Source organism: Callithrix jacchus, chromosome 17 (genome assembly GCF_049354715.1).
Source record: "Callithrix jacchus isolate 240 chromosome 17, calJac240_pri, whole genome shotgun sequence".
NCBI classification, from domain to species: domain Eukaryota; kingdom Metazoa; phylum Chordata; class Mammalia; order Primates; family Cebidae; genus Callithrix; species Callithrix jacchus.
Window position 1 is genome coordinate 45,336,488 of NC_133518.1, and position 19,196 is coordinate 45,355,683.

A 19,196-nucleotide genomic window follows, 5' to 3' on the forward strand; every position below is an offset into this window, starting at 1 on the left:
CTGTTACCCAGGCTGGAGTGCAGTGGCATAATTTTGGCTCACTGTATCCTCCACCTCCCAGGTTCAAGTGATTGTACTGCCCAGACTCCCAAGTAGCTGAAACTATAGGCATGTGCCACCACCCTCAGCTAAGAAACTAAACTGTGAGTCCAAACATAAATATTTGCGTTTATCGTCAATTTATTTTTCACAAAAGAGCCAAGTGCCAACTCAACCCGACATATATAGAACAATCAATCCAATGACTGCTGAATCCACATGCTTTTAAAGTAAACATGGAACATTCTCTAGGATAAACTATATATGAGGCCAATGTATCCATTAAATGTAAAAAGGATAGTATTTTTTTAGGAATGGCATATACACCTTCAAAAAATAAACAAATTATTACTTCACATCATACACAAAAAATTAACTCAAAATGGATCATACACCTCAATGTAAAAACTAAAACTATTAATTTATAGGAAAAAAAAGAAAATCTTCATGAGCTTAGACAAAGTTCATAGATATAACAGCAAAAGCACAATCTATTATTTAAATATTTTAAACTTCATCAAAATTTAAGACTTTTGCACTTCAGAAGTCACCAATACGAAAATAAATGCAATGAAGAAAGGATTTCCTGTTTAGTAAATAGTACTAGGAGAACTGGCTAGCCATATGAAGAAAATTGAAACTGGACCCCTTTCTCATACCATATACAAAAATTAACTGAAGATGGATTAAGGACTTAAATGTAAAAGCTGAAACTATAAAAACCCTAGAAGAAATTCTAGGCAAAACTGTTCTCAAAAAAAAAAATCACCTGGATCATTCCAGACTGTTCTTGAAAAAAAAAAAAGAAAATCTAAGCAATACCATTCAGGACATAGGTATGGGCAAAGATTTCATGATGAAAACACCAAATGCAATTACAACAAAACAATTGACAATGAGATTTAATCAAATTAAAGAGCTTCTGCACAGCAAAAGAAACCATCATCAGAGTCAAGAGACAACCTACAGAATGGGAGAAAATTTTTGCAATCAATTCATCTAACAAAGGCCTAATATCTAGAATCTACAGGAACTTAAACAAAATTACAAAAAACCGAATAACCCCATTATAAAGTGGGCAAAGGACATGAACAGACACTTCTCAAAAGAAGACATACATATGGCCAACAAACATGAAAAAAAGCTCAGCATTACTAATTATTAGAGAAATGCAAATCAAAGCCACAATGAAATACCACCTCACACCAGTCAGAATGACTATTAATAACAAATCAAAAAACAATGGATGCTGATGAGGTTGTGGGGGGAAAAGGAATGCTTTTACACTGTTGGTGAGAGTGTAAATTAGTTCAACCATTGTGAAAGACAATGTGGGAATTCCTCAAAGACCTAGAGGCAGAAATACCATTTGCCCCAGCAATCCAATTACTGGGTATATACCCAAAGGAATACAAATTATTCTATTATGAAGATATATGCACACATTTGTTCGTTAGAACACTATTCACAATACCAAAGGCCTAAATGCTCATCAATGGGCATCAATAGGCATTATCCAATGATAGACTTGATAAAGAAAATGTGATACATATACTCCACAGAATACTATGCAACCATAAAAAGGAAGGAGATCATGACCTCTGCAGGGACATGGATGGATTTGGAAGTCATCATCCTCAGTAAACTAATGGAAAAACAGAAAACCAAATACTGCATGTTCTCACTTATAAGTAGGAACTGAATGATGAGATTACATGGACACATGGAGTGGGGACAACACACACTGGGGCCTGTCGGGGGCAGAGAGAGGGAGAGCATCAGGAAGAATAGCTAATGGATGCTGGGCTTAATACCCAGGAGATGGGATGATCTGTGCGGCAAACCACCATGGCACACTATGTTTACCTATGGAACAAGCCTGCACATCCTACACATGTACCCATGAACTTAAAAGTTGGGGGAAAAAAAGAAAATAAATACAATATTTATAGAAAATATTCATGAGAAAAAAATTTTAATCCACAAATTGGAGGAAATATGCAGAAATCATGTATCTGATAAAGGACTTGTATCCAGAATACATAAATAACTCCTACTATTCAAAAATAAGACAATTAATAACACATCGTTAATCCAGATGAAGTCCACAGGCCAGCTGTTCAGGGAAAGCATTGAATGCAGCCCAGAAAGCTGGGATTCCCTACATAACACTGACACCAACAAGCATAACCCTGATCACAAGCCAGGATTCCTGAACCCCTCAACTGAGAAATAAAAACAAGTTCAATGATCTTGAACTTTGCAGTAAAACAGAATTTCGTGGAGGTGCTCACATAAATTGCCTAAGCCCCACGTTCCAAGAGTTGCAATTCAGTTGCTCTGGGATGGAGCAAATAATCTGCATTTTGCATGAACCTACCAGAGGATGACAGTGCCACCAAGTGATGATAGACCACTGTCTAGCAAGAGAGGCTTGATTTAAATCTAAAGACTATGCAAAGGAATGCTATGCAACCCCAAAAAAGAATAAATTTTGTAGAAAGGGGAGGGAGATAAATAACGTGTATCAGATTAGCTTTTAAATGCACAAGAATATTCTGGAATGATAAAATATAAAATGGTGCCCGCCAAGGTTGGACATAACATGCTTAGGAGACAAAGATGTGAGGAAATGCTTTGTTGTCCCCTGTGAGCACTTGAAAACATTACTTATTCCAAAATAAGTTTGGAGTATTTTCTCCTATTAACACTAGGTGACTAGTTGAGCTACACCTTCCCTTTTACCACCTGGAGACACCACGCAGAGGTGCATTTCAGCTGGCACGGGTCAGAAACGCTGACACTGTGAAAGTATATCACTTTAAATGGAGCTGGGCAAGCCAGACCCTGCGTTGCTAGTTCCTGGCTCTTGGGCAAGTTGGTTAACCTTTCTGCATGACATTTTCATCATCCATAAATTGGGCTAAAACAGATACACCTCAGAGTTATAGTTTAGGTCAAATTATATAAAGTTAACTATACTTCAGCTGATTGTAGCATAATACAGTTGGTCCTCTGGATCCGCAGGTTTCGCATTTGCAGATTCAACCAAAAGACGACCAAAAATTTTCGGGGGGGTGGAAAAAACGCACACACACTATATATATGTGACCGGGCACAGTGGCTCACGCCTGTAGTCCCAGTACTTTGGGAGGCAAGGCAGTGGATCGCTTGACCCCAGGGGTTCGAGTCCAGCCTGGGCAATATAGTGAAACTCCAGTTCTACAAAAAATACAAAAATTAGCCAAGTATGGTGGAACGTGCCTGTAATCCCAGCTACTCAGGAAACTGAGGTGGGAGGATCACCTGAGCCCAGGAAGTGGTGGTTTCAGTGAGCAGAGATTGCACCACAGCACTCCAACCTGGGTGACAGAATGAAACCTAATCTCAAAAACAAACAAAATATGTATATATTACATATCTATACATAGATAGATAATAGATATCTGTGTAGCAACCAGGGGTATAGCGTTTACAATGTATTAGGTACTGTAAGTATTCTAGAGATGCTTTAAAATAACGGAAAGCTGTAAATGATACGCAAATGTACACCATTTTATATGAGACTTGAGCATCCGCAGATTTTGGTATCCACGCGGGAGTCCGGGAACCAATCCTCCAGGGATATCAAGAGAAGACTGCAATTACTAGAGTGCCAACTATCATAATAAACAAATAATGTAGGGACTGCCATCGTCACGCAGGATCCCAGCTTTACTCTCCCTTCCAAGACCCCTAAAAGGATATTACAGTGATGTACAAGCTAGGAGAACCCAAGAACGCAAGCCACTATTGGCCAACAGTAAAGCGCAGGGCACTTCCGGGACGGGGCCTGGGAGGATGGGAGTAGGACTCGGTGTCTTGGTTTGGCACTCCACTAGCATGACCTGGACATGAATCGGTCTTCAACTCCGCGTCTGACGTCAACGCAAAGGAGGACAAGAACTTGATACTGGACGCCAGGCCCTAGAGCGGCACAGATGCTCTGTCCCCTAGCGGTCCGTAAGAGTATTTTCCCAGCTTGACCTACCAACCACAGCCCCGACTACTGGGCAGCACGGATACCTCTGCCTCTAGGGCGAGTCCTCCAGGGGGCGGAACATTGCGTGACATTTTGCGACTTCGGTTTCGCTGCCGTCACTTAAAACACAATTGGTTTTGCAGTGCGCATCCGGCTTTGCGCCAGGAAGGCCCAAGATTCCAACGCGCGAGGCCGAGCCCAGCGGCCTGCGAGACACCCCCAGCAGCACGGACTGCGGTCTTCCGGAGGCGCTCCCGGAGCTACGAGGACTCGCCTAGTGTAGCGCGGTCTTGCACCCCCGTTCGTCCCAGTCCGCCTCGACTACCACCGACACCTGTTACCTCACAGAGGACTGCGCCCCGGCTCCCACGCCCTCTGCCAGGCCCAAGAGCGCGGTCCACAGCGCCGTCGAGGTAATGGGCAGCCGACCCCGCAGCCCCAGCGCCTGCCCTGCGCCCTGGTGCGGATCGCAGCCAGGAGGACCCGACCATGCCAAGCGCCGCCGATTGGATGAGCCCGCGGGCCTCGAACCCCTCGCGGCGCCCAGCCTAGGAGACCCGGTGGGGGCCCCGGCCGGGGACTCGCTCACCTTCGTGATGGTCCTGGCCGCGGGCAGTTCCCTGAAGGTGTCCCTGAACGACGACAACCTGGTGCTGGTGCCCGCGCCCACGTCGATCATGCGAGTGTCTCTCGGTGGACACACCCTCTTCCTGATCCCCGAGGTCCTCCTGAGCTCCCTCGACGAACGCTCAGGAGCGCAGGGCGACTTGTCTGCCTTCCTGGTAGCGGACGTTTTCCTGGGCGCTCTCGGGGAGGACGTCGTCGTCGAGCAGGAATTCTGCGCATCTGTCCCAGAGGTCGCCGCCCAGGAGGAGGTGTACGAGGAGGACGCGGACTCCGAGTTCCAGGAGCTCTGGATGGACTCCCCAGCCGGCTCAGCCGCTGGGCTCTACCACTCCGCTAGAAGTATGTTCGGCCCCTACCAGGAGAGCCCCATCCCAGAGCCCTGTGCTCTGGCCCCCATCCCCAGTTCAGAGAGACGCTCTCCACGCCCCAACTGCGACCAGGAATTCCACTTTCTGGAGCCTGTTCCCACCTCACCTCTGCAACCTCTACCTCCCTCTCTGAGTCCAGGTCCCCAAGCGCGCCCAGAGCTCCCAGAGCGCCCTCTGTGCAAGGCCCGGAGACGACTGTTTCAGGAATGAACTGCCTCCCACAATCCGTTGTCACCCTGCTGGGGTCCAGGCGACTGTCTCCTGATAGCCGTAGTATGTGTGTGGCGCAACCTACAAGGATCTCCAAGAATGAATAACGGAAAAATGCTTTTTTGATACAGGCTGGATTGCAGAATTTTGGATCAGTGGCTGATTTAGAATGTCTGGGGAAAAAAAGATCCTCCTCAGCATAAAAACACGCTAGTTGAAATACTTTCAGACTGTGAGACTGCTGCTTCGGGCCTGTTTTGTATGGAAGTCACCCCTAGGCAGCTCCATTCCCCCTGGTTTTGCTTTAAACCTCAGTCCCAGCACTTTTCTCTAAAAATCCACCCTTTCCCCAGCACCCTACCATGGCAAGCCTTTTCTCTCAAGTTCATTACTACATTTATTTTGTTTAATGGGTTTTGGCCCTAGTCCCTTTATGATGACCTTCTCACCATGGACCTTTTCCCTATAGTGGCCTGAGCCCCTTTTGGGGAATCTTGCAAATAGTTTTACCTGGACAAATGTTTGTTGTTTCTGAAACAGACAGAACTGGGAATAATGATTACGTGTCCTCCTTTTTTTCATGATTGACTTAGAAAATTGTTTATGTTGTTGGGCTTTCCCCACCCCACCCCACCCCAACTCTTACAGCCAGCTCTTTTCCATTCATTTCTTCCTGTATATTTTTTAACATAATTCTTTTATCCTGGAAAAGCTTATAATTCTAAGATTGTTTGTGTGTGTGTTGGTGTTGTTTTATTTGTTTGTTTTTTGAGACAGAGTTTCGCTCTTCTTGCCCTGGCTGGAGTGCAATGGTGCGATCTCAGTTCACTGCAACCTCTGCCTCACAGGTTCAAGCCTCTCAAGTAGCCGGGATCACAGGCATGCGCCACCACACCCAGCTAATTTTGTATTTTTAGTAGAGACAGGGTTTCACCCTGTTGGCCAGGCTGGTCTTGAGCTCCTGACTTCAGGTGATCCACCTGCCTCGGCCTCCTAAAGTGCTGGGATTACAGGCATGAGCCACCGCACCAGGCCAGAAATAATTTCTTAGGTTGATCTTGTATCAGATAAAATTACTGAATTTCTTTAATGGTTTATCTGTAGACTCTTGATTGATTTATAAAAACAATATCTCCAAATAAGGAGAATATTGTCTCTTTTGACAAGCTTCTAACGTCTTATGTTTGCTTAATCTTTTATATTGGATATTACTTCAAGTCCAGGTTGCACAGTATGGTTGATATGGGCATTGCTGTTTTATGCCTTGTGTTAATGCCTCTACATTTTCCCACAAAGGATGATCTTTACTGTAGATGGCTGTTAGATAACCCTTAACCTATTGAAGCAGTTAATTTTCAGTCTTTCAGATAATGAAAAAGTGCTGGATTTTTGCTTTGTTTTTGTCTTAAGTTACTACAAAGATGTTATCAAGTTGTTTTAAATGTTGATGTTTAATTATTTGCGTATATACATAAAATAGCTAGACGGAACCTTTGAGCCATAAGAGTATGTACAGAAACCTGGCAAGAGCACTAATGAGACCAGGCTTTGGGCTTCAGGGATTTAAAACAATTGGATGCCCAGCACTTTGGGACGCCGAGGCGGGTGGATCACGAGGTCAAGAGATCGAGACCATCCTGGTCAACATGGTGAAACCCGTCTCTACTAAAAATACAAAAAATTAGCTGGGCATGGTGGCGTGTGCCTGTAATCCCAGCTACTCAGGAGGCTGAGGCAGGAGAATTGCCTGAACCCAGGAGGTGGAGGTTGCGGTGAGCCGAGATCGCGCCATTGCACTCCAGCCTGGGTAAAAAGAGCAAAACTCTGTCTCAAAAAAAAAAAAAAAATTGGATGCTTTATGAGGACCTGAGAAGACACGAGTGGAAGGAGAAAGGCAGTAACTGCAGGGTCCATTTAAGGTTTTAAATGTTAAAAATTTAAGAAACTTTTTCTGTATGCATAAGATGACTTTTTGTAATTTCTTTTTTCATCACAAGTTTGTGGTGATTTGTTCTAATAGAATTTCTGACTACAAGTAGCTTTGCATTTTTGTCTATTCCACAATATTTTATATGATTCTAGCTCCACTTTGGGTTTTTTGCCTTTTTTTGAAGGTTTTGTCTGTTTTAAATAACTACATACAGCACTGATTTTAAAATGTCATTGTTTTGCCAGGTTTGCCTTGTTTTCGTAATAAAATAAATTATTGCTGATAAAGTTAAAGCCAATGAGATGCTAGTTTTTTTTTCTGTTGAACTTTAATAATTATTATGTAGATTTTCCAGTATGCTTTACCAGTTAATCTGCTCACCTTCTATTCTTGCATTCCACTCCTTTATTCTGGCCTTATTTGTCTTCTTTCCAAAGTATGCTCTTTTTTTTTTAAAGAGACCTTCAAAGCTACTGCATATCAATCCAAGATATACTTTTTAAGAATTCTTTCGGTTGTGGTTTATGTGGTAAATCTTGGGTTCGTATGTCTGCAAATATTTCAGTTACACCTTCAAACTTGTACTATTGTAGCTGGGTTTGGAATTCTAAAATAAATCCTATACTTTCTCACTGCTTTAAAGATAACTATACTATTTTCCCTCCCATTTATTGTTGCAGGTGAGAAGTCAACATTTGTATTGTCATTCCTTTACACAGAATTAGGCTGTTTATGTTAGTGTTTTTTTTTTACTTCGATGCCCTATGGTTTCACTGAACCTGATGTGTTTGATGGTAGATTTTTGCCAGCTGCAACTCAGTGAGCTTTCTATAGCTGGAGAATTAATTCTTCCCATAAGATCTCAAAGAGAAAAGTCAATATCTCTTGGACGTTTGAACCTCTCTCCAATCTCTTAAACTCCTAATAGAGAAATTGTGCTGCTTAATCAATGCCCTCTCCCAGATCTCTTAATATCTATATTATATTTTCATACCCTGTATCATAGCACAGTTTCGCTCTTCCAATTAACTGATTCTGTCACTGTTTTCAAAATTTATGATTCTTTATAAGACTTTATTTCAAATACTGCATTTTCCATTTTCAACACTTCTGATTACATGGGTTTTTGATATCTTTTTGGTCAAGGTCATGAACTTTTCTAGTTTCATGGATGTTATCTCCTTTATCTCTAGGAGAAATTAAACATTCTTATTTTAAATTCTATATTAATTAGCTCAATAATTATATTTCCTCAGGCATAAAACCTCCAGTCATTTGGTAGCATTTAATGACACTGATTTTCCCCTGGGCAAAAATTTTGGTATATAGACATATTTTGAATATGAATTCATTTTCTGTTCCAAATTTGTTTTCTTTTTTAGAGACAGGGTCTCACTCTGTCTCTCAGACTGGAGTGTAGTGGCATGATCATAGCTCACTGCAGCCTTGACCTCCTGTGCTCAGGCAATCCTCCCACCTCAGCCTCCTCAGTAGCTGGGACTACAGGCATGTGCCACCATGCCTGGCTAATGTTTTTTATTTTCATTTTTTGTAGAGAGAATCATCTCTGTTGCCCAAGCTGATCTCAAACTCCTGGGCTCAAATGATCCTCCCACTTTAGCCTCCCAAAGTACTGGGATTACAGGCATGTCTGCTCCATATTTGAATTTTACATTTGCCTCTTTCTAGCTTCCTAAAAGCCAAAGCTCAGAGCCAAACTTAATGGAGCTCACATAACTTGCAACTCAAAAATCACAGTTCCCATCCTCAAGCAATCATACACGGCCCAACTTCCAATTTCAATGCAGTAATGATGCTAGGCTGCACTGCCCATAGTCCCAACCCCATCAAGAATGCTGGGAGTATTAGCAACTAAACTCAGTTGCTCTCCAGGAATTACCCTTAGCCTCCATGGGTAATCCATGCCAATAACTATTCAATTAGTGGGTATACAGGCCCAGCTCAATTGCTTTAAGTTGAGACAACTCTGAAGAATTATCCCAAATCTAGGGCTCTCACTGAGTTAGCTGAGGCTCTGTTTCAGCTGCATCCCAGTTCAACTCCTCCATCTGTCCTGTCAGATTTTCTTTCTTCAAAATGTCTACATGCAAAACTCCGTCTCAAAGTCTTCCCATGCCAATTTAAGATAGCTGGTGTGAGGGGCTGTCATAGGAAGCAGCCACTAAAATGGATTTCAGAGCTGAATCATGGAGCATGAACAGCCCATGGCATGTTACAGGAAAGTAGGTAAGATCTTAATCAATGGCAAACCAACTGGGACTCTGGAAAAAGGCCATATACTGGCATTGGTAGAATCCCAGGCATTAGAAAAATTGGGGGCACAGCATAATTATATACATGATATTTACAAATAATGAGGAATTGAATAGCTGTTTCTGGGACAATAAATGTATTTAAGAAAGAAAATGAAATCAGAGGGTGATTAATTACCAATAAAACCCAAATATGAAATACAGACAGTCTCCTTGGCAGCATACAAATAGCCTTTCATCTCCTGTAGCTAACGGGAGGAAAAGCAACTGAGGATCTGGTCTGGAATTTACTGCAAAGATAGTGGTGTACTATAAAGGCTAAATTCTCAAACTAGGAAAGTCTGTAATGGTGGGGTCCCAGTCCTGATTGGGCTCTGAAACACTAGATGAAGACGACCAAGTAGATTCACTTGAATATCGAATCTCAAGCCCCCCTCAATCCTCTTGGCCTCGAAAAGTGGCCTACTCCTCTCTATTAAAGGTTGGCACTCCACGCTTGCATAAGATGATATAGAAGCCTCTGCCTAGCGAGATAACATGCACCCACCTCGGGATCTACCTTCACCGCCTTTCTTTGCCACAGCCCAGTAACTAAAGCATGTTATAACCTAGCCAGGGAAATACTGGGCCTGTAACTAAGGAAAGGGGCTCTATATACCCTAGAATTGCTGTGGGTGTCACCCAACATATACCAGCAAGAGTCAAGTATAAGACAGAGTGCTCGAAGTCAGCTGAGAAAACGAAGAGTTTATCCATTTTGAAGCACTCTCCCAAAATACACAATTTAACACTCTGGCAAAGATGCTGTGAGACAGTGCTAACAATCTGACGGGTGGATCTTGCAGGGTTAGAGAAAAAGATGTCCCACACTTTATCCAGAAAAGTGGATATGATACAGTGGATATACTACCTAAGACTATAAAATACATCAGCTACTATGATGTGTTGGAGGGGACATTGTGTAACAAAGAAATGCCCTAGAGAGCCACCAGGATCATTGAGAAGCTCAGTAGGCCAAGGTGAGGGCAGGAAATGCCATTAGAGAGCTGGACTCCTTGGTAGCCAAAAGGATAATAGGATCTGGGAGACTGAAAATACGAACGAACAATGTCCAGACCACACATGACAGTAGAAGTCTAACCCATAACCTCTGCAGCAACTATCCCAGAAGCCAAACCAGAGTCTCTGCAGTAACTGGCTCCAAAATGGTACAGATTTGTTCAATAACTGCCAAGTTTTCTCATTTCCACCCTCACCTCCAACTCAGGACCAATCAGAAAAAGCCAAATATGCTATGACTAAGACACATGGTGCACAAACCTACCAATCACATAGGATGCCCCACTTCTAGTCAGTCCACCTCCAGCTTCCCTATGCCAGTAACTTCCAGTCAGACATACCTGAAGCCTCCTCCTTTCTCACTATAAAATTTTCCAACTCCCCTGCCTGCCAATAAGTCTCTGTCAAACGCAAGTGATGGGGCTAACTCCCTTGCTATGGCAAGCTCTAAATAAATCGCCTCAGCTTGTTCCCATTTGGGCGTTCGTTTTCCATTTTTCGTGTGTGAGAAATGTTCCACACAGCCCAGCGTGGTAGGTCGGCACCAGATCTGAACTCTTTCTTTACACTGAGTTCCTTGTCTATTTACTCTCAGTTTGGTACGCATGTTCTGTTATCAGTTCCATTTGCTTGGCAGCCTTGGTAGAATCAAACCATTTCTTTTCATCTCCTTTTACTCGCTTTCGTTTCCACTTTGTGTTGTATGGTCTAAAAGTGTTGTTTGTCACAAGAAAGAAGACCGCAGAGTACAACCCAGTCACAGGCCCTACACACCTGTTGTTTGAGCCAGCCTCACAGTCCAGTGAGTTTGCAGTTCACAACCAGACAAGCTTCCACTTGGACAAACTTTTCTGTGGATTATCAATAAAAGTGGGTGAGGTTTTCCTGTTTTTATGTTTTGCTTTTAGAGTTCGGGTTTGATCCAGAAAGAGTGTTCTCCCTAGTTTTCCATCTACCACAGTCCACATTCAGAGGCACCGACTATCAGGTTGGGGGCCTCTGACACAGACACACCAGCACATTTTGCTGACCATCACCAGCTCTTACTGAGTCATCTAAGTCTAAATCCTCACCTCTTCCAGGGGAAAAAAAATGTCTGCTTCTTATATGTGTTCTCATTTAGAATCCTAATTCTTGTGCCTGTCTTTCTAAATGGCATAATTTTACCAAGGGTTATGTGAGCCTTTAATGGCCACTGTGGAGAACATTGAATTTGAAGTTGTTCATTTGAGAGGCACCTTAGAAAAGAATGGAAATAAGATTTCTCAGTTTCAATGAGCAGCATTTTTAGTTATACAGAGGTCTCCAAGTGAAACTCTGAATCAAAAACGGCTTCATTAAAAGATTATTTGGCCAAAGCTAATGTGCAGTTTGACAACAATGAACAATGAGACTCATTTCCCTAGTAAATCCTCTGTCCTCGTCCACCAGTTCCCTCCCTATATCCAGATCTCCCTCCAGCCCTTATCCTTCCAATCTCTCTCCTTCTATACCTCCATCAACTCCTCCCTCCAGTTGTCCTTGTTCAGGTCCCCTACCTTTTCCCAACAACGTTCCCCAAAATCTAAAATGCCAGTTGCCTCTTAAGATCCTTCCCTCCATGAACCAGGTATTCAGGCAACTGGAGAATTTAAAGTTTGGACCTCAGCTGAATTAAAAGCTCTAAGTTTCCCTAAATAGTTTAAACCCCTTTGAAATACATCTGACCTAGAATTACCTGACTTATACCAACTCATACACACATGGGTCAGAACCACAGATGCTAAATCCTAGAGGGCAAAAGTTGATTGGACTGACCCAGAGGGCCTACAGGATATCTGTTTCCATAATAAACCTGCAGTTTAGAAAAACCCTGAAAAGTAAGGCAAAATCTCCAAGAAGCCATACCCAAAACACTTCCAATAAAAATTAATGCAGGTGCTGCCATTTCTACATTAAATGCTGCTGCCTTCATGCTCTCTTCTTCAAATAAACGGTACTGCACAGGTGGCAGGCATTTCAAACAACATACAAATTTTCCCAATATCCCAGCCTTTAACTGTAACCCTGGGGGCCTAGTGAAACCAGGAACTAGTTATTCTAACTTGTGTCCTCTACTACCCCGAACTCTCGAAAGCAAAATGAAATGAACAGAAACACTGCTTACTATAGCTTCACCCTTGACCCAGTTTGAAAGGCTGATCCCTCTTGTCTCAGGGCAATTGCTGTCCTAATACCTGAAAAATGTGTTGCAGCTTCTGCTGAGCTAGTTCTAGCCTCCCCACTTGAGTTCAGAGTTCCTCATGCGGTACAGACCTTCCTACTGACAGGATACACAGCACCTTTCAGCCAGCAAATTAATATCTTTCTTTTTCTTTTTCTTTTTCTTTTTTTTTTTTTTTTTTTTTCGAGACAGGGTCCAGCTCTATTACCCAGGCTGGAGCGCAGTGGTGTGTTCTTGACTAACTGCAACTCCCACCTTCCAGGCTCAAACTTTTCTCCTGTCTCAGCCTATTGAGTAGTTGGCACCACAGGCATGTGCCAACATGCCCAGCTAATTTGGGGAGTTTGTTTTTTGTTTTTTGTTTTGAGATAGAGTTTCGCTCTTGTTGCCCAGGCTGGAGTGCAACAGCACGATCTTGGCTCACTGCAACCTCTACCTTTCAGGTTCAAGGGATTCTCCTGCCTCAGCGTGCCAAGTATTACAGGCGTGCTCCACCACGTGTGGCTAATTTTTGTATTTTTTTGTAGAGACGAGGTTTTGCCAGATTGTCCAGGCTGGTCCCAAACTCCTGGGCTCAAGTGGTCTGCCAGCCTCAGCCTCCCAAAGCGCTGGGGCTACAGGCGTGAGCTATTGCATCCTGCCTTAATATCTTATGAAATTCTATTACTCATTCCCTCCAACATTACCATTCACCACTGCGACACTCTGAATCCTATCTCTCTTCTGCCTCTACCTAAAGAAAGGGAGGCTGGGTGTGGTAGCTTATGCCTATATTCCCAACATTTGGGGAGGCAAAGGTAGGGGGATCACTTGAGCCCAGCAGTTCAAGACCAGCTTGGGCAACATACTGAGGCCCAACCTCGCCTCTACAAAAAATAAAATATTAACTGGGCATGATGACTCACACCTGTAGTCCCAGCCACTCGGGAGGCTGAAGCAGGAGGATCACTTGAGTCCAGGGGGTCAAGGCTGCAATGAGCTATGGTCATGCCACTGCACTCCAGCCTGGGTAACAGAGTAAGGCCTTGATCTCAAAACAAAACGAAAAAAAGAAAAGGAGCCTCAAGATTGTCTTCCTTAGGGAATTCTCTATACCTTACTCAGATTGATTAAAGACTCCTTTAGAGAACCCTGACCTAATATTATTCATTGATGACTCATACCTCAAAACTGAAACTGGAGGTTATCAACCAGGATAGGCAGTCACTAATCTAAGCTCTCTTTGAGTAAAATCAGCCCAGTACTGTATTTACAACATCTTGCCAACTAGCCCAAGACCAATAAGCAAACATATATAGCAGATATGCTTTTAGAGTAGTACATGACTTTTGGATGCTTTGGAAACAAAGGGGGTTTCTTGCCCTACTGGAACCCCCATTAAAAATGGGCAACAAATTCAGGAATTTTTAGACACACTCCTACTTCCTGGAGAGGTAGCTATAAAGGTGGAAGTTCATGGAACAAATAGATAACATGTAAGCTATAGCCAAAGTTATGATCCTATATAAACCCTCAAAGAATAAATCTCTGGAGACAATCTATGAGGCCATTACATAAAATCAGTGATTAGCTCCTGATTTTGAAAAGGAAAAATGGAAAAAAAATCTGGTTGTACCTTTTACTCAGATAATCTCTAGTGCTCTCAAGACAGCCAATGGGTGGCACCAGGTAATTTCAATTGAATATTACCTAAATTTATCCGTGAAACTACTAATTGTGGTATAGACAAGGGGTTCCAATCTTTTGGCTTCCCTGGGCCACATTGGAAAAAGAAGAATTATCTTGAACCACATATAAAATACACAAAAACTAACAATAGCTGATGAGCTAAAAGAAAAAAGAAAATCTCACAATGTTTTACAAAAGTTTATAAATTTGTGTTGAGCCACATTCAAAGCCATTCTAGGCTGAATGTGATCCATGGGTCAAGGATTGGACAAATTTGGTAAAGACAAATTGGTTACTACCTTGAATCAGCATTGGTGTGGAAAGCTTTAAAATGACAACTGATTACAACAGCATCATAAATAATAAAATAATAGGAATAAATTTAACTAAGGAGGCAAAAAAACACTGAAAACTACATAACTGCAAAATGTTGCTGAAAGAAACTAATGAAGGCACAAATAAATGAAAAGACATTCCACGTTCATAGACTGGAAGAATTAATATTGTTCATTTAATTCAATTTCTATCAAAATCCCAACAATATTTTTTGCAGAATTGGAAAAATCCATCCTAAAATTTATAGTAATTCTTATATAGATTCATATAAATTTTATGAATAGCTAAAACAATCTTGAAAAAGAAGAAGCTTGAGGACTCACACTTCCTGATTTCAAAACTTACTACAAAGCTACAATAATCAAAACAGTGTAACACTAGAATAAAGACGGATATATAGACAAATGGAATAGAATAAAGAGCCCAGAAATAAACTCTCTTGTATATAGTCTAATGCCTTTTAGCAAGGGTGCCAAGACTATTCAGTAAGGAAAGGAAAATCTTTTCAATAAATTTTCTTGAGAAAACTTGATATCCAAATGAAAAAGAATGAAATTGCCTTATATCATATACAAAAATAATTAACTTAAAATGAATCAAAGATCTAAATGTATGAGCTAAGAACTATGGCACTTTTAGAACAAACACAGGGCAAAAATTTCATGACATTGGATTTCATAGCAATTTCTTGAATATGAGACCAGAGGCACAGGCAACAAAAGAAAGAATAAATAAATTGGACTTCAAAAAATTTTAAATTTTGTGCATCAAAAGACAGTATCAACAGAGTAAAAAGGAAACATACAGAGTGGGAGGAAAATTTGCATACACATAAGACCTAAACCTGTAAGTCTCATAGAAGAAAACAAAGGAAAACTTCATGACATTGGATTTGGCAATGATTCATTGAATATGACACCAAAAGCACAGGCTTTTGGCAAATAAATTGGCATGCATCAAAATTAAAAACTTGTGCATGTCAAAGTGACATAATTAATAGAATGAAAAGATACCCTACAGAATGGGAGAAAATATTTCCAAATCAAATATGTGATAAAAGGCTATGATCCAACATATATAAAGAACTCCTACAAGTCAACAACAACAAAATAACCCAACTAAAAAATGGACAAAGGACTCGAAAGGGCATTTCTCCGAAGAAGACATACAAATGGCCAGCATATGAAAAGATGTTCAACCTGACAAATCATTAGGGAAATCCTAATCAAATACACAATTAAATGTTACCTCATGCCCATTAGGAAGGCAACTATGAAAAAAAAAGAAAATAACAAGTGTGATAGTGAGGATGTGGAGAAATTGAAACCCTTATGCACTGTTGGTGGGAATGTAAAATGGTACAGTAACTATGGAAAACAGTATGGCAGTACCTCAAAAACTCAAAAATAAAATTACCATATGATCCTACAATACCCCTTCTGGATATATATCCAAAAGAGCTGAAAGCAGAGTCTCAAAAAGATATTTGTACACCCATGTTCATAGCACCATTATTCACAATAGCCAAAGAGATTGAAACTACACAAATATCCATTAAAGGATGAATGGATAAACAAAATATGGTATATGCATAAAATTGAAAATTATTTACCCTTAAGAAGGAAATTCTGACACCTGCTATAACATGAATGTATCTTGAGAACAGTATGCTAAGTGAAATAAGCCAGTTCCAAAAATACAAATGCAATATGATTTCACTTATATTAAGTATTTAGAGTGTCAAACACATAGAAACAGAAAGTAGAAAGGTGGCTTTCAGGCACTGGGAGGAGAGGGGTCCTGGGAGTTGTAGTTTAAAGGGATATAGAGTTCCAGTTTTGCAAGATGAAAAGATTCTGGAGAGCAGTTGCACAGCACGGTGAATATATCTAATATTACTGAATTGTACACTTAAAAATGGTTAATTTGATGTTACAAGTATTTTACCACGATTTTTTAAGGTTATTTCTGCATCATTTGTCATCTGTCAACGTAATTCTGAAAAAAATGTAAAGATGAGAAATGGCCAGGAACCAAAGCCTCAAGGGCACTTTAAACACCTTCGGGTAGATTTTTTTTTTTTTTTTTTTTGAGATAGGATCTCTCTCTACCACCCAAGGTGGAGTGCAGCAACATAATTATGGCTCACTATAGCCTGGACCTCTCAGGCTCAAGCAATCCTCCTGCCTCAGTGTCCCTAGTAGTTGGGACCACAGGCACATGCCACTAAGACTGGCTAATTGGTTCCCTATTGGCTAGTCATTATGTCATTTGCACTTATATTTATAATATTATATACATATATTTGGCAATATAGATGAGGTCTCACTATGTTGCTAAGACTGGTCAAGAACTCTTGGACTCAAGAGATCCTCCCACCTTGGCCTCGCAAAGTGCTGGGATTACAGGCCTGAGCCACTGCACCTGGTCTTTCATGTAGATTTCATCTAGCTTCCTGGGATTTAAACATATTTTAGTTTTTGTATGCCTACTTTCAGGATAGGCTGAATTATTCCAAGCCAGAAAGCTACATCCCTTGCAGACACTAAAAATCTGTTTGATACTGTTTCCGACCTGGAGCATACTAACTTTTATATCAAGTTATCAAGGCACATACTTTCTATGGGAAACATTATTTTAAAACTCTGTAAGGCATCACCCTTTACTGAAAAACTACACTGCCCTTACCACCAACAATCTCCTAGAAAGGTAAAAAGCATCAATAGCATCCTTAAATTAAAATAAACAAAACTATTGAGGGTGGATGGCTCATGCCTGTAATCCCAGCACTTTGAGAGGCCAAGGCAGGAAGATTATTTGAGCTCAGGAGTTCGAGACCAGCCTAGGCAACATGAAGACATATTTTTTTCCTGTCTCTATGAAAATTTTTTTTTAATTAGCCTGGTGAGGTGGCACATGCCTGTAGTCCCAGCTACTTGGGGAGCTGAAGTGGATCACTTGAGCCTAGGAAGTGGAGGTTGCAGTGAGCCAAGATCACGCCATTGCACTCCAGCCTGGGCAACACAGTGAGACACTGTCTCAGAAAAAGAAAGAAAAGAAAAACAAACTTTCAGAAATTCTTGAACTCCCTTGGCCAAAAATACCCCTACTAGCCCTTATGAAGCCATACATTCCAGTGCTTTGGGGGCACATTCCACATCCCCCTAGGAATTGGTAAGTGCCATGCCCATACATTTAGAGAGTTCACCTCCAATACCAGACTCTGCCCTATCGTGCAAAGACATGTCAAAATACTGAAACGGATTCATGTACTTACCTCGTCCTACCAACAGGTTAAGGCTACCTTCCAATGACATCTTCCTAAAAAGCCTCTTCATGATCTTTAGCCAAGAGATTTCATCTATTGGAAGAAACATCAGAGAAAAACTGCTTTTAAACTTTATTGGAAGGAACCTTAGCAGGTACTCTTAAAAAACTCAGCAGCGAAACTCCAGGGAGTCCATTCTTGTGTTCATGTTTCATAACTAAGAAACCAATTCAAAATTTCATGAAGTTGAAAGTCTATTTTAATATGTGACATCACATTGAGGGTCCCAGATGCCCTGGAAGAAACCAATCTTTAGAAGCAGATATCTGATCTAATACTTTCAGAATAGTTATATGACCTTGGATGGTTGACAACTTCCACCAAAACATCAGATCAAGAATTCTATTTCTTGTTTTGTTTCCTATGTATTTATTGATACTCTTACTTCTTCCCATTTTTTATGGACCCCTGGTGTTGTCCACCTATAACAGCCCCTTTTCTCCTTGCTTCCCTCTTTGTTATAATTAGGGTCAAACATACTCATTTTAAAACCATTCTCAGGTTATTCCAAACTACCCCTCATCTTACTGACTGCTGGATATGCCATCCATCACCACACATGACAAAAATCTCTTGGTAATTCCAGACTCATCAGATGAGACCATAGAGAATTACATCCAAAAAAATTTCTATTTGCACCAACATGGACAAAAAACCTTAAGCAAATAAACCTGTAACTTTGCTAGTGTCTCTCTCTCTAGAAAAAGCAGTAATTATTAAAACCTATTGATAAGACTCTAGGCAATTCTAAATTTGAATTCAACAACCTTGGTAGGGTGATGAGCCAGATACTTGTCAATTAGAAGAAACTCTCAGAGATCTAAATACATAACCCAGGCTAATGAAGGCCTTGGTTGTGACCTCATGAATGAACAGCTCCTTTTTCCTTGGATCTTTATGTGGTCTCTTGGTACTACTTCCTATGTGACAAGGATGCCTTGTCCATTTGTCTCAGGATAACACCTCATATACTTTAGAAATACTATTCTGAGGTTTGTCTATAAACAGAGATCCTAATTCTATAAATCACCCAGGTTAGAAATTCTGAATTAGGTGCAAGCTCCAAAGTGGGGCCAGCCTTTATTATACGGGAACTCCATTTGGCAGACTTAACTGACTGATAGTTTAAACAAG

The 19,196-nt window shown here is 41.2% G+C and overlaps 1 protein-coding gene and 1 long non-coding RNA gene across 2 annotated transcripts in view; one reads left to right on the forward strand and one right to left on the reverse strand.

The window, feature by feature from the left end:
• The window catches only part of LOC144580022 (uncharacterized), a 203,286-nt gene extending 185,189 nt beyond the window's left edge, over positions 1–18,097 (reverse strand). Inside the window, exon 1 of the long non-coding RNA XR_013528901.1 lies at positions 18,012–18,097. This is a non-coding gene — a long non-coding RNA (uncharacterized LOC144580022). The remainder of the gene's footprint in view (positions 1–18,011) is intronic.
• On the forward strand, positions 4,453–5,824 carry LOC100390575 (proline-rich protein 23C-like). Its single transcript, XM_078354987.1, has one exon. It carries the CDS (start codon positions 4,477–4,479, stop codon positions 5,263–5,265), a length of 789 nt encoding a protein of 262 aa, XP_078211113.1. The 5' UTR covers positions 4,453–4,476; the 3' UTR covers positions 5,266–5,824.
• Positions 18,098–19,196: the final 1,099 nt, after the last annotated feature.

Coding starts and splice junctions, on each gene's coding strand:
- LOC100390575 (XM_078354987.1), top strand. CDS start 4,477: ATGGGCAGCCGACCCCGCAGCCCCAGCGCCTGCCCTGCGCCCTGGTGC.